Raw genomic sequence first — 13614 nt, forward strand, 5'->3', positions numbered from 1 at the left:
GCAACCGCGCATGCAAAAAAACACACCGACGGGAGGGGTGACCAGCTGGGGAGTCGATCTCTACAACCGGCAATGACAGCTGCAGAACACCTGCAGCAAGAGGAGAACATAGAAGACAACGAAAACAAGAAAGAAGAGAAGAAAAGGGCAACAAAGAAACAACAGATGGCCAACCCAGAGGAAGAAGAAGAGGAAGAGTACAGTGAAATAGAAGAAGAAGGGAAAGGCAAGATAAAGGATATACTTTCTCTTATTAAAGAATACATGGAGTCATTTAAAGAATGGCAAGCGCAAGAATTTAATGATTTAAGAAGAAGAATAAACAATACAGAAGAGAAAATGAATAAAATAGATATGACCTTAACAGAAATGGGAAAGAGAATGGACAAGATGGAAGAGCAGGAAGCGGCAGCAGAAATGGAGGTAGAGGACTTAAAAAAGAAATTAGAGGAATCTAATAAAAAAGTTATAGAGACACAAGAACTGTTAGCTCAGAAAATAGATATAATGGAAAATTATAACAGAAGAAATAACATAAAGATAGTGGGCCTTAAAGAAGATGAAGAAGGCAAGAATATGAGAGAGTTTATAAAAGATTGGATCCCCAGGATCCTAGGATGTCCAGAACTACAGCAAGAAATGGAAATAGAAAGGGCACATAGAGCATTGGCCCCTAAACCACAACCACAACAAAAGCCAAGATCTATTTTAGTAAAATTCCTAAGATATACTACAAGAGAAAAGGTACTGGAGAAAACAATGGAAAAAGTAAGAGAGGGCAACAAGCCACTGGAGTACAAAGGGCAAAAAATCTTCATTTATCCAGATATAAGTTTTGAACTCCTGAAGAAGAGAAAGGAGTTCAATACAGCAAAGGCGATTTTATGGAAGAAAGGGTATAAATTTATACTAAAGCATCCAGCGGTATTGAAAATATTTATTCCAGGACAACAAAACAGACTATTCTCGGATCCAGAGGAAGCACGAAAATTTGCAGAACAATTACAAAATAGACTGAGGGATGAAGACGTGTAACGAGAGTACAAAAGACTGAGAACTAAAAAGACACATAAGTTTTGAACTCCTGAAGAAGAGAAAGGAGTTCAATACATCGTAAACGATCTTATGGAAAAAAAAACTATTCTCGGATCCAGAGGAAGTAAGGAAATTTGCAGAACACCTACAAAACAACCAGAGAGATGAAGATATATAATAAGAGTAAAAATGACCACGATTTATATGTATGTGGGTAAAGAGGTATATGTGTGTATATGTATAATGTGCATACATGAAGGTATCCGTATTTAGAGGAAAATATAGATAGTATAGACAAGAATTAATAAGGGAAGGAAATGGAATAGAGGGAATAAGGAGGGAACTAAAAGAGTGACCTTTGTTACATATGAAAAGTGAAATCTTTTCTGGGGGGGCTGGGTGGGGAGGAGTTGCGGTCACTGCAAAATCAGCTGACGCTTGCGAGTGAATTCGCAAATCCAAATGGAGAGGGGAGATGTGGTTGTCCGACAAGGGATAAAGGACAACTCAGGAGGGGAAGGGGAGATTGGGGCTAAAGAAGTTTTAAATAGGAGAATAAGGAAAATGTTTGATGTTTTAGGAATGTTGTCTTATAAAGGGTTTAAAACAAGAAAACAGAAATGGATAAGGAGGAAAGGTAATGATGGAGAAACGGAAAGGGAAGATAAACAAAGTATAAAATGGCTACGTTGAACTATATGACTTTAAATATTAATGGAATACATAACCAAATTAAAAGGAAGAAACTGCTAAATTTACTGAAAAAAGAAAAAATTGATATAGCATTTGTGCAAGAAACACACTTAACTGAATTGGAACACAAGAAATTAAAGAGAGATTGGCTAGGACACGTAACAGCAGCATCGTATAATTCAAAAGCAAGAGGAGTAGCTATATTAATTAGTAAAAATGTGCCATTTAAAATAGAAGAGGAAATAATAGATCCAGCAGGGAGATATGTAATGATAAAATGTCAGATATATTCGGAGTTTTGGAATCTACTCAATGTATATTCACCTAACGAAGAAGATCAAAAGTTTATGCAAGATATATTTTTGAAGGTAGCAGATACGCAAGGGAACATATTAATAGGAGGGGATTTCAACCTGAATTTGGATTCAAATATGGACAAAACTGGGAAAAAAATTAACAGAAAGAACAAAGTAACCTAATTTATAATTAAATCAATGGAAGAAATGCAACTTTTGGATATATGGAGGAAACAACACCCAAAAGAAAAGGAAAATTCATATTACTCGGCTAGACATAAAACATACTCAAGAATAGACCTATTTTTGTTATCAGCTAGTATGCAAGATAGAGTAAGAAAAACAGAATATAAAGCTAGAATATTATCGGACCATTCACCCTTGATATTGACAGTAAAGCTAGAGGACATCCCTCCAAGAATGTATAGATGGAGATTAAACCCCATGTTACTTAAAAGGCAGGATTTTAGAGAATTTATTGAAAAACAAATAAAAATGTATTTTGAAATAAATACGGAATCAGTGGAAGATAAGTTTATACTATGGGATGCAATGAAAGCAGTCATTAGAGGGCAAATAATAAGTTATGTAACCAAGATGAAGAAGGACTATAATCAGGAAACAGAGCAGTTGGAAAGGGAAATAGTAAATATAGAAAAAGAATTAGCAATGAAGGAAGATACAACTAAAAGAAGAGAATTGGCGGATAAAAAAATAAAATATGAAACACTACAAACATATAAGGTGGAGAAGAATATAATGAAGACAAAACAGAAATATTATGAACTAGGCGAAAAAACGCACAAAATCCTAGCATGGCAGCTTAAGACAGAACAAGCTAAGAAAATGGTATTGGCATCAAGGAAAAAAGACAAACAAATTACATATAATCCAAAAGAAATTAAGGAAAACTTTAGAGAATTCTATGAACAATTATACCGAACTGAAAACGAAGGGAAAGAAGGGAAAATAGATGAATTTCTGACTAAAATTGAACTACCAAAACTACAAATAGAGGAACAAAATAAATTAACAGAACCATTTGGAATAGTAGAAATACAAGAGATAATAAAAAAATTACCAAATAATAAGACACCAGGAGAGGATGGATTCCCAATAGAATTCTACAAAACATTTAAAGACTTATTAATTCCGCCCCTCCTGGAAGTAATCAACCAGATTGATAAAACACAAAGCTTACCAGATTCATGTAAAACAGCAATAATTACAGTAATACTAAAGCAAGGGAAAGATCCACTCTCACCAGCGTCATATAGACCAGTATCTTTACTTAACACAGATTATAAGATAATAGCTAAACTATTAGCAAACAGATTAGCAGAGTATGTACCGAAAATGGTAAATTTAGACCAAACTGGATTTATCAAAAAAAGATGCACAATAGACAATATTTGTAAATTTATTAACTTAATTCATGCAGTAGAAGGGAATAAAGCACCTACAGTAGCAGTTGCTTTAGACGCAGAGAAGGCCTTTGACAGAGTAGAATGGAATTATTTGTTCAAAGTATTGCAAAAATTCAGTTTACCGGAGAAGTATATTAATTGGATTAAAGCATTATATAAGGGACCATTAGCGAAAGTGACAGTAATTGGACATGTCTCAAAGCAATTTAACTTAAGCAGGTCAACACGGCAGGGATGCCCACTATCACCACTAGCAGAATTGATAAGAATAGATAATAATATAAAAGGAATAAAAATAAAAGACAAGGAATATAAAATCAGTTTATTTGCAGATGATGTTATAGTGTACTTAACAGAACCAGAACTATCAATAAAAGAATTATATAAGAAATTGAAGGAATATGGAGAAGTGTCGGGTTACAAGATAAACGTAAATAAAAGTGAAGCAATGCCTATGAATAATGCGGATTTCTCAAAATTTGAGAGGGGGTCACCATTTAGATGGCAAATGCAAGCAATAAGATACCTAGGTGTACAAATAAACAAAAATCTCAGCCAACTATTTAAACTCAATTATTGTCCACTAATGAAAAAATTACGGAACGATTTGGAGCGTTGGAGGGATTTGCCACTGACACTAATGGGAAGGATAAACTGTATTAAAATGAACATTTTTCCAAGGATATTATACTTATTTCAGGCATTGCCAATACAACTGACAGAGAAATTCTTCAAGGAGTTAAAGAAAATAATAAGGAAATTTTTATGGAGAGGGGGGAAACCGAGGATAGCACTAGATAAATTAACAGAATGGTATAAACAAGGAGGCTTACAACTGCCAAACTTTAAAAATTATTATAGAGCCACACAATTAAGATACCTATCAGATTTTTATCAAACAAGGGAAAAGCCAGATTGGATGAGATTAGAATTAGATAAAATAGGGGAAAAGATACCTGAACACATATTATATAAATGGGATGAAAAATTGGTACAACATAGAAGTTCTCCAGTATTACATCATCTGCTCAATATTTGGAAGAAGATTCATGTAGAAAGAAATAAAACAAATTATCAATTACCAAAACTAATATTGACGCAAAACAAGTTACTCCCTTTTACAATAGATAACCTTTCCTTTAGAGAATGGGAAAAAAAAGGGATTAAAAGAATAGAAAATTGTTTTTTAGGAAATAGATTCTTATCCTTTGAACAAATGAAAGATAAGTACAATATAACTCAAGATACAGTGCTGGCATATTACCAATTGAGATCCTACTTGAAGGATAAATTAGGAAGCAGTTTGAGTTTGCCAGAGGGAAGTAACCTTGAATATGTGATTACAGATACAATGATAATCAAAAGATTTATAACAAATATGTATATTAAACTGCAAGAAAAGGAGAATGAGGAAACAAATGGTAAAACTAAACAAAAATGGGGACAAGATTTAAATATAAAGATAAAAAAGGAAACATGGGAGAAGTTAGGCTCCGGAACGATGAGAAATACAATAAATACGAGGTTACGTATGATACAATATAACTGGATACACAGGCTATACATTACACCTCAAAAGTTAAATAAATGGGACCCAACAGTATCTGATAGATGTTTTCGATGTAAAAAAGAAATGGGAACAACAATTTATGCAATCTGGACATGTGAGAAAGTAGAAAAATTTTGGGAAGATCTAAATCAGATATTAAATAAAATAACAGAAAACAATATACCAAAGAATCCAGAGATCTTCCTCCTAAGTAACATAAAAAACAAAGAATTTGGAATTGATTTGGAGGATGCACAAAAAAGATTTGTTAAGATAGCTCTAGCCGTAGCAAAAAAATGTATTATGTCAACCTGGAAATTGGAAGATAATTTGAAAATACAACAATGGTATATAGAAATGAATAAATGTATTCCATTAGAAAAAATAACATATAGTTTAAGAAATAATATTGAAATATTCGAACAAATATGGGAGCCTTACATTAAATACAATAGCGAAAACCTACCGGGGACAATCATTACCTAAGTTAAAAGTTAAAAGTTAAAAGGAAATGAAAAGAATGGACTCAGTGGAATTTCTGGTGTATTTTTATTGAATGACAACGTTGTCTGACTGGTTTAATGTATCCTAGATTGTATACCTTAAATGGATGAGAGGGGGGAGGTAGGGAGGGTGGGTTGGGAGGAGGGAGGAGGGAAGGGGGGGGAGAAAATGGCACTGTTTATGTGTGAAAAGGAAAAAGTGTGTACCATGGTTAATGTGATTTATGGTGTGAAAAATAAAAAAATTTTAAAAAAAAGAACCAACTTATAGAAAAAAAATGTCAGAAACATAAAATGTATCCAATATTTCATGGAATGTAGAACAATACACAGCACAACAATGAGGGCTATATGTCCCACAATGTTTGTATCATGATTGCCAAATTAAACTAATCCCACCTGTTTAAAAAAAAGAATATATGGAATCAGTAAAAGAATGGCAATCACAAGAATTTAGTGAAATAAAAAGAAGAATTAAAAGTACAGAAGAAAAAATGAATAGATTAGAGATGGTCATGTCAGATATAGGAAAAAGAGTGGACAAGGTGGAAGAACGATAAACACGCGTAGAAATGGAAGTAGAGGACTTAAAAGAGAAATTAGAAGAAACTAATAAAAAAGTTAAAGAGACAAGAGCTGTTAGCTCAGAAGATAGATATAATGGAAAATTATAATAGAAGAAATAATATAAAGATAGTGGGCCTTAAGGAAGATGAAGAAGGCAAGAATATGAGAGAATTTAGAAAAGATTGGATCCTCAGGGTCCTAGGAAGACCAGAATTACAGGAAGAAATGGAAATAGAAAGGGCACATAAAACATTAGCCCCTAAACCACAGCCACAACAAAAACTAAGATCCATTTTAGTAAAATTCCTAAGATATACAACGAGAGAAAATATATTGGAGAAAGCAATGAAGAAAATAAGAGAAGACAAAAAGCCACTGGAATACAAAGGTCAAAAATTTTTTTTCTATCCAGACATAAGTCTTGAACTCCTGAAGAAGAGAAAGGAGTTTAATACAGCAAAAGCGATCCTATGGAAAAAAGGATATAAATTTATGCTAAAGTACCCAGCGGTACTTAAAATAGTTATTCCAGAGCAGCAAAACAGACTATTCTCGGATCCGGAGGAAGCACGAAAATTTGCAGAATTCCTTAATCTTGCTGAAGGAGAGGTCCTGACACTGGGCCCCTTTTCTCCTTTTGATATTCCAACTCGTGGCTGTTGAAGATCCGGCCTATGACAGAGGTTCATCCATGAATTTGGAATGGTGTTTGCCCATGCAGTTGTGGGTGTACGGGGTGGGGTGGGTGGGTATGCAGGTACACCCTGCTTTACTAAACCTTTCATAAGCCGAAATGGTGTAAAGTGAAAGCCCATTTACTATTATCGAAGGCTAATTTTGTAAAAGCGAAAACCCATTCAAATTTCTTTCAGATAGCAAACACAGGTTTCTTCATAAAAGTGGATTTGCGTAAAGCAAGTGTTCGTAAAGCTGGGTATACCTGGAGTTGGGGGCTGAGTACACAGCCTTGTGAGGCACTGAGTACCCAGCCTTGTAGAGGGCAATCACGGAGGAGATGCTGTCTCCAGCCCTCACTGATTCACTGATTGTGGCCTGCAGGATCTAGTTGTAGAGGGGGGTTGCTGGAGCCAAGGTATCAAAGTTCAGGTTGCCGATGATTTGGACTGGATTCTGTGTACCTGAGGAGGTTACGGGAGCGCTGGAGAAAATCCACGGACACTCGGTGACTCTGGGGGGTGGGGGGGTGGACTCTCTCTTGCTTCCCTTTCTCTGATTGTAAGAGGCGCTTCTGGCAATTTCTGCCGATGGTGAACCTGTCTCCCTGACAGCAGACAAAAGCAATTTCATGTAATATGACAGTTTTTAACTACATGACAATAAATTGAATCTTAAATCTTAAAGGTTGGTGATGCGTTTAGTCGGGCATGATTGTGTTGAACTATAGTCAATGGCTAGTGGTCTGATGTAAGCGCCTATTGATAATGGGTGTAGGACATATTTGGATATTGGTGTGGAATAGAATATGGTCTCATGAGAATCAGTAAGGTCATGGGTTTCCACTCCATGTTCCTCCACATAACTCTCGATTGGCCTGTAGAAATCCAGCAACTAAGTCTAAATGGACAGTGTCTATGGCTTTCTGCTTTCACATCACACTGAGGGGATGGTCCTCCTTATGCCCATGTAAGTGGGCATTCCCCTTATTTTAGTTTATTAACATTTACTTTAGCTTAGAGGTACAGCACAGGGCCCTGTCGGCATGAGCCTGTGCCACCCAAGTACACCCCTGTAGCCATTTAAGCTCATACATTTCAAGATAGCTATGTCATCCCAACTCGAGGTCCATGTTTTGAGAACCTCCCAGAAGCGAAATCCTCTCGGCACCCTGCTGGTCAAGCTCTCTCAGAACATTGGCCACTTCTCAGTCTTCAAATTAACAATATGCTTGTGGTAGGAAAGAAGAAAATCTCTCGAGCTAGTGTAATACGCCACAGCGCTCGAGAAACTCAGCAGGTCACGAGAGGCTCTTCCCTCCCCTTAACCTTCCCCGATTCCCCTCACCTTTGTTATTCAGGTGTTGCCCTGATTTTTGACACTCCTGTCGAAGGGCTCAGGGCCGGAATGTCGACTGGCTTTTACTCTCCACGGATACTGTGAGGCCTGCTGAGTCTCACCAGTGCTTTTGTGTCCTGCACAATATGAGAATACCTCTCTTGCTCAATCTTCCCTCACGTGGCAACCTCTTCACCCCAGGAATCCATGTTGTCGTCTTTCTCTGAACTGCCTCCAGCCCCTCAAATGAGGAGGCAGCAATGCCCTGTAGAAAAGGAACAAAAGGAGCCTGCAATAAAGACCGTTTACTCTCGTATCGGCACGACCGCTTGTTCTGTTTCAATTACAAGGCATCGAGATCCCATTTCTAGACATCAAAGCCATGCATAATGAAAGGAGAGCCAACAGGTTCACAGCACCCACCTCTTCCCCACCCAATAATTATTTATTTATCTTCCCATTATTTTTAATTTAGACATGCAGCACCGTAACAGGTCATTTAGGCCCACGAGCCTGTGCCGCCCAATTAACCTACAACCCCCCTCCCCCCACCCTGTACGTTTCAAACAGTGGGAGGAAACTGGAGCCCCAAGAGGAAACCCACGTAGATACAGGAAGAACATACAAACTCCTCACAGACAGCACGGGATTCGAACCCCTGTCCTGACCGCTGGCGCTGTAACAGCGTTGCGCTAATTATGCATGGTCATACACGCACATACACCTCTCCCACCATTGTGACATCATGTGTGTGCAGGCATGCCCCCACGAATGCAGTCAAAAGGTAATCGTTTGTGACGCCTTGCTGTGTGCAAAGTATTTGTTGCTTTTCCCAAATTATTTCAACAATTGCATTTCAAGAGCATCTCATTATCTCTATGGCACATTGAAATGGGGCAAGTGTGTGAAGGAGCCACACATACACTCCCTCTTAAAAGAGCTCAGATGGTAGAATGAAATCCTTTTCCCCCAAGAACCATGTTCCGTTCATCTCTCTGGCCACTGATTTCCCGTCGGAAAGCTGTTCTGGTGTATCATGTTTTCTCTCTCTCTCTCCGTAGGATGTTCAGACGCCTAACATGGATCCCTTTGAGGAGGTAAACATAGAACAATTTGAATCTTTTCATCAGAAGCGAGCTTTCTTCCAGAGAATAGGTGAGTATCAGAATACCAGAAATAGGCCTACCCTGTCCTGATATATAAATAACTCATGCCTGGTCCACATCTCAAGTCTATTTATTTGCCATGATTAAATAAAATTTAAATTTTTAAATTTTAAATGTTTTGTAAATTTGTAACAGGACCTTTCGGCCCACAAGCCCCGTCCCCTCCCATTTACACCCAATTATCCCCCAGTATTTTTTGAACAGTGGTAGCATAACAGCATTGTGTTAACCACTACACCAATCATACAGCCCATTTACTTTCACCCAATAAAAGATTACCAACGTTTTGAAACTTTCAACTGATCTAAACATTTTTTCGGTGAAGGGAGTTGAAGATTTACTTTTATGTGAAGTGCCTTTGCAAATATGGCAGAAATCTAATCTTCCCTATTCTCACATTACATTAAATCAAATTTGATCGAATCAAATTATTTCCGTATTTCAATCCTTTGTTAGATAAAAATTAAATCCTCTTTACCCAACTCAAAATTTATCCCTCCTTTTCCAGAGTACTTCCCCTTTGATCAATCTCCTTCTTTAGGTGTGGTGCCAGAAACCAAATGGGCGTTCCCCAGGTATGATCTGAGCAGAACATTGTGTGAAGGGGACTTAACTTCTGTCACTTTGTACTCTTGCCTTTTGAGACAAAGGCCGAAAATTGATGAATCTTTTTTTTAACTTATTTTTGTGTCTTCCCACTCACTTTTGGTCATTCAAATTCAGCAAGTCTTGGGTCAGGTTCTAGGTTGACCAAGTTCCTGTGTCATGTTCGAGGTGTGCCAGCTTTCAGGGGACTCAGGTTCCAGGGGCACCGGGATCCAGGTGCACAAGGTTCCAGGTACGCCAGGTTCCAAGTGTGCCAAGTTCCAGGTGCGCCAAGTTCCAGGTGCACCAAGTTTCAGGTGCACTAGGTTCCAGGTACGCCAGGTTCCAGGTGCACCAGGTTCCCAGTGTGCCAGGTTCCCAGTGCACCAAGTGCTAGGTGCACCAAGTGCTAGGTGTGCCAAGTGCCAGGTTCCAGGTGCATCAGGTTCTTAATGGGTCAGGTTCCAGGTGGGCCAAGTTCTTGGTGGGTCAGGTTCTAAATATCTTTCTCAGGGCCAAGGCCTTTCCCTCTGCCATAGTTGATTGAACTCTCACTCACATTTCCAGGATATCCACTGTCCCCCAACACCCCCCCCCCCCACCACCCCCTCCTCCCTCACCCTCTGGACAGAACAGTTAGAGTTCCTTTGGTCCTCATCTTCACCCAATCAGCCTCCATCCAAGATTTCCACCAGCTGTAATGGGATGGCACCACCAGTCACATCTACCCCTAAATCACCACTACCCCTCCCCACATTTCTGCTTTTCACAAGGACCACTCTCTCCTTAACTCCCTGGGCTGCTCATCCCTCCCCACCAACCCTTCCTGTTCCCTGGCACGTTCTCCTGCAGCCATCAGAAGGGTAACATTTTCCTCTCCACCGAGACAACTCTTGCAGGTGAGGCAGAGATTCATGGGCACCTCCTCCAACCTTGTCCACTGCATTTAGGACTTGCATGTGGTCTCACGTTGGCAAGAACAGTCATTGTTTTGCAGAGCACCTGCGTTAGGTCCACAATGGTCATCCTGGCTACATATCATTTCCATTCCCACACCAATTTGTCTGTCCTTGACCTTCTCCACTGTGAAGGTGAGGCCAAACACAAATTAAAAGATCAACACCTCATATTTTGCTTGGGCAGTCTATAGCCCAATGGTATGAACACAGATTTTGGGGTAATCTTCTCCCCCCTCCTTCCTTACTCCTACCAGGTCACTCAGGTTCTCTATCCTTTTGTTCACCATTTCTGCTTCTCCCCCCCACCCCACCCCCACCTTTCTCATTATCTAGATCCATAACCCTCCCTCACGATTCCACCTGCCCATCATCCCTCCCTTATCTGGCACCACATCACCTTCCAGGCTCTATCTCTACCTTCTCCCTCCCCTTTCCCCATCTGGGTCCACTGTCTAATCTTCTTAGAACTATAAAACACTACGGCACAGAAACAGGCCCTTTGGCCTTTTCTAGTCTGTGCTGGACTATTATTTTACTTAGTCCCGCTGACATATGTCATAACCCTCTATACCCCTCCCATCCATGTACCTGTCCAAATTGTACTTCAATCAAGCTCACATTCACCAATTCAACTGCCAGCGCACTCCACACTCCCACCACTCTCTGCTTGAAGAAGTTCCCCCTAATGTCCCTTGTAAACTTTTCCCCTTTCATCCTGAACCATGTCCTCTAGTTTTTTTCTCTCACCTAACCTCAGTGCCTTTATTCTATCTATACCCATCATAATTTTAAATACCTTGAGCAAATCCCCCCTCAATCTTCTGTACTCCAGGGAATAAAGTTGAAATGTGTTTAACCTTTCCCTGAAACTCAGTTCTTCATGACCTGGCAACATCATTTTCCCTTGTTTGTTTTCAATATATCCTCCATCTCTGTCTCTAAACCTCTCCTTCCCACCTGACTCCATCTGCCCATCATCCCCATTCCACTGTAGTTTCACCTGTCACCTGGATGCCTCTCTGTCTCTTACTTTTGTATATTAACTATTTAACTTTTGCAGTCCTGATACAGGGCCTTGAACTGAAATCGAAGGGAGCATGATGAGAATGGGTGGGGGAACTGGGTGGAGGTGTGTGGAATAGGGACAACATTGGGGTGGGGGTGGGGAAGAAGAGAGGTGGTTCAGAAGAGGGAGGGGACTCATTACCTGAAATTGGAAAATTCAGTGTTCACACCATTGGGCTGCAGAGTGGAACGTGAGGTGTGCGAAACATGAAGGTCTGCAGACACTGTGATCATAGTAGAAACACTGAAATGCCAGACATTGTCGACATTTTTGAGTCTGAGCCCTTCTTCAAGGAATGGGCTAGAAGCGGGAATTCTCAGAATTCAGACAGTACCAGCTGGGGGAGGAATCCGGAACAGCAAAGGGTGTTAATTGGATCTGATAAAGGGAGAGATGAGAATTTATTATGTTTATGTGAAAGGAGACAGGAAAGGGAGAGAGACAGAGCTGGGGGAAGGTGATGGGGGAAGAAGTGAGTTGGTTGGGGGAGGGTTTTAACGAAAGCTGGGTAAGTTGATATTAATGCCATCCAGTGCCGTGAGGTGTTTGCTGTTCCTCTAGTTTGTGCTGGCCTTCACTCTGGCAGTGGAGAAGGCCCAGAACATTCTTGTCGGGGTGTGAATGGGAGGAAGAGTTGAAATGGCAGTATCCGGGAACTCAGGGTGGCCACTCTGGTAAGACTCTGTGAAATGGTCCCCAAATCTGGATTTGGCCTCACCGAATTAGAGGCCACAACAGTAGCACCGAATGCAGAAAATGAAGTTGGAGGAGGTAAATCTTTGCCTCATGTGGAAGGGCTGTTTGGGACCCTGGATAGTGGTGAGGGAGGAGGTGTAAGAGCAAGTGTTACGCCTCCTGCCGTTACAGGGGAAAGGCGGGTGTGGAGGGATTTATTGTCAGAGTGCATACATGACATCACTTACAACCCTGAGACTCTTCTTTTCCTGCAGGATGAGGGAACAAAGAGATCCTGTGGAAGGCGGAAAGGGATTGGGGAGGAGTGGATGGACTGGTGGTGGGGTCTAGTTGCAGCTGGCGGTTGTGCTGAATGCAGAGGCTATGGGGATGAAATGTGAGGACAAGAGGAACCCTAACCCTATTCTGTTTGGAGGGACAGAACGTTCCTTCATCCTGCAGGAAAAGAAGAGTCTCAGGGTTGTAAATGATGTCATGTATGTACTCTGACAATAAATCCCTCCACACCCACCTCGCCATAACCCCTGATCCTTTTCCTTGTAACGGCAGGAGGGAAGGGTCAGACTTGAACCTTGAGAAACAGAGGAAGAAACCAGGGCTATTTGCTCACTTTCTTCAATCCTGGAAGCCACTGATACAACATTAATGTTGAACAAAAGTGGAACAGGCCCACACACAGGAAATCGCCAGCAGTCCTAATCACATTTCTGCTATCTCTCCCAAGCTTTCCAAACCTCAGATGTCATGTGGCTTGTCTAATCTGTTCCAAAACGTTGAATGTGGGAGATCGGTGTGCTGCTTTCAAACAAGGTGTTTTGTGTATGTGTGAACATTTTGTTTCTTGATCTTCTCCATTCTGCTAACTACTCAGGGGAAAAGAAAAGTCCAAAGTTAAAGCCAACGCATAAAATTGTGCTTCCCAAATCAGAGAAGAAGCAGGAAGAGGAGAAATCCAGCAGTTCCAATGTGAAGGAACAGCCAGGTGTGTGAGTGTGGAGAACCGCCCCCCCCCCCCCCCACTACCCGCCCCCCCCCCACCACTCAAGGCAAAATGGTGTT

At 40.3% G+C, this 13614-nt stretch overlaps 1 protein-coding gene across 7 annotated transcripts in view; it reads left to right on the plus strand.

Annotated features, from left to right (window-relative positions):
• Positions 1–13614, plus strand: part of myo15b (myosin XVB) — a 248999-nt gene that overhangs the window by 184811 nt on the left and 50574 nt on the right. For all 7 annotated transcript variants that reach the window (XM_069929307.1, XM_069929308.1, XM_069929309.1 and 4 more), the window contains 2 exons: positions 9145–9238; positions 13427–13537. In XM_069929307.1, the coding sequence (XP_069785408.1) occupies positions 9145–9238; positions 13427–13537 (205 nt within the window). The remainder of the gene's footprint in view (positions 1–9144; positions 9239–13426; positions 13538–13614) is intronic.

Source organism: Narcine bancroftii, chromosome 3 (assembly GCF_036971445.1).
Source record: "Narcine bancroftii isolate sNarBan1 chromosome 3, sNarBan1.hap1, whole genome shotgun sequence".
In the NCBI taxonomy this organism is placed as follows: domain Eukaryota; kingdom Metazoa; phylum Chordata; class Chondrichthyes; order Torpediniformes; family Narcinidae; genus Narcine; species Narcine bancroftii.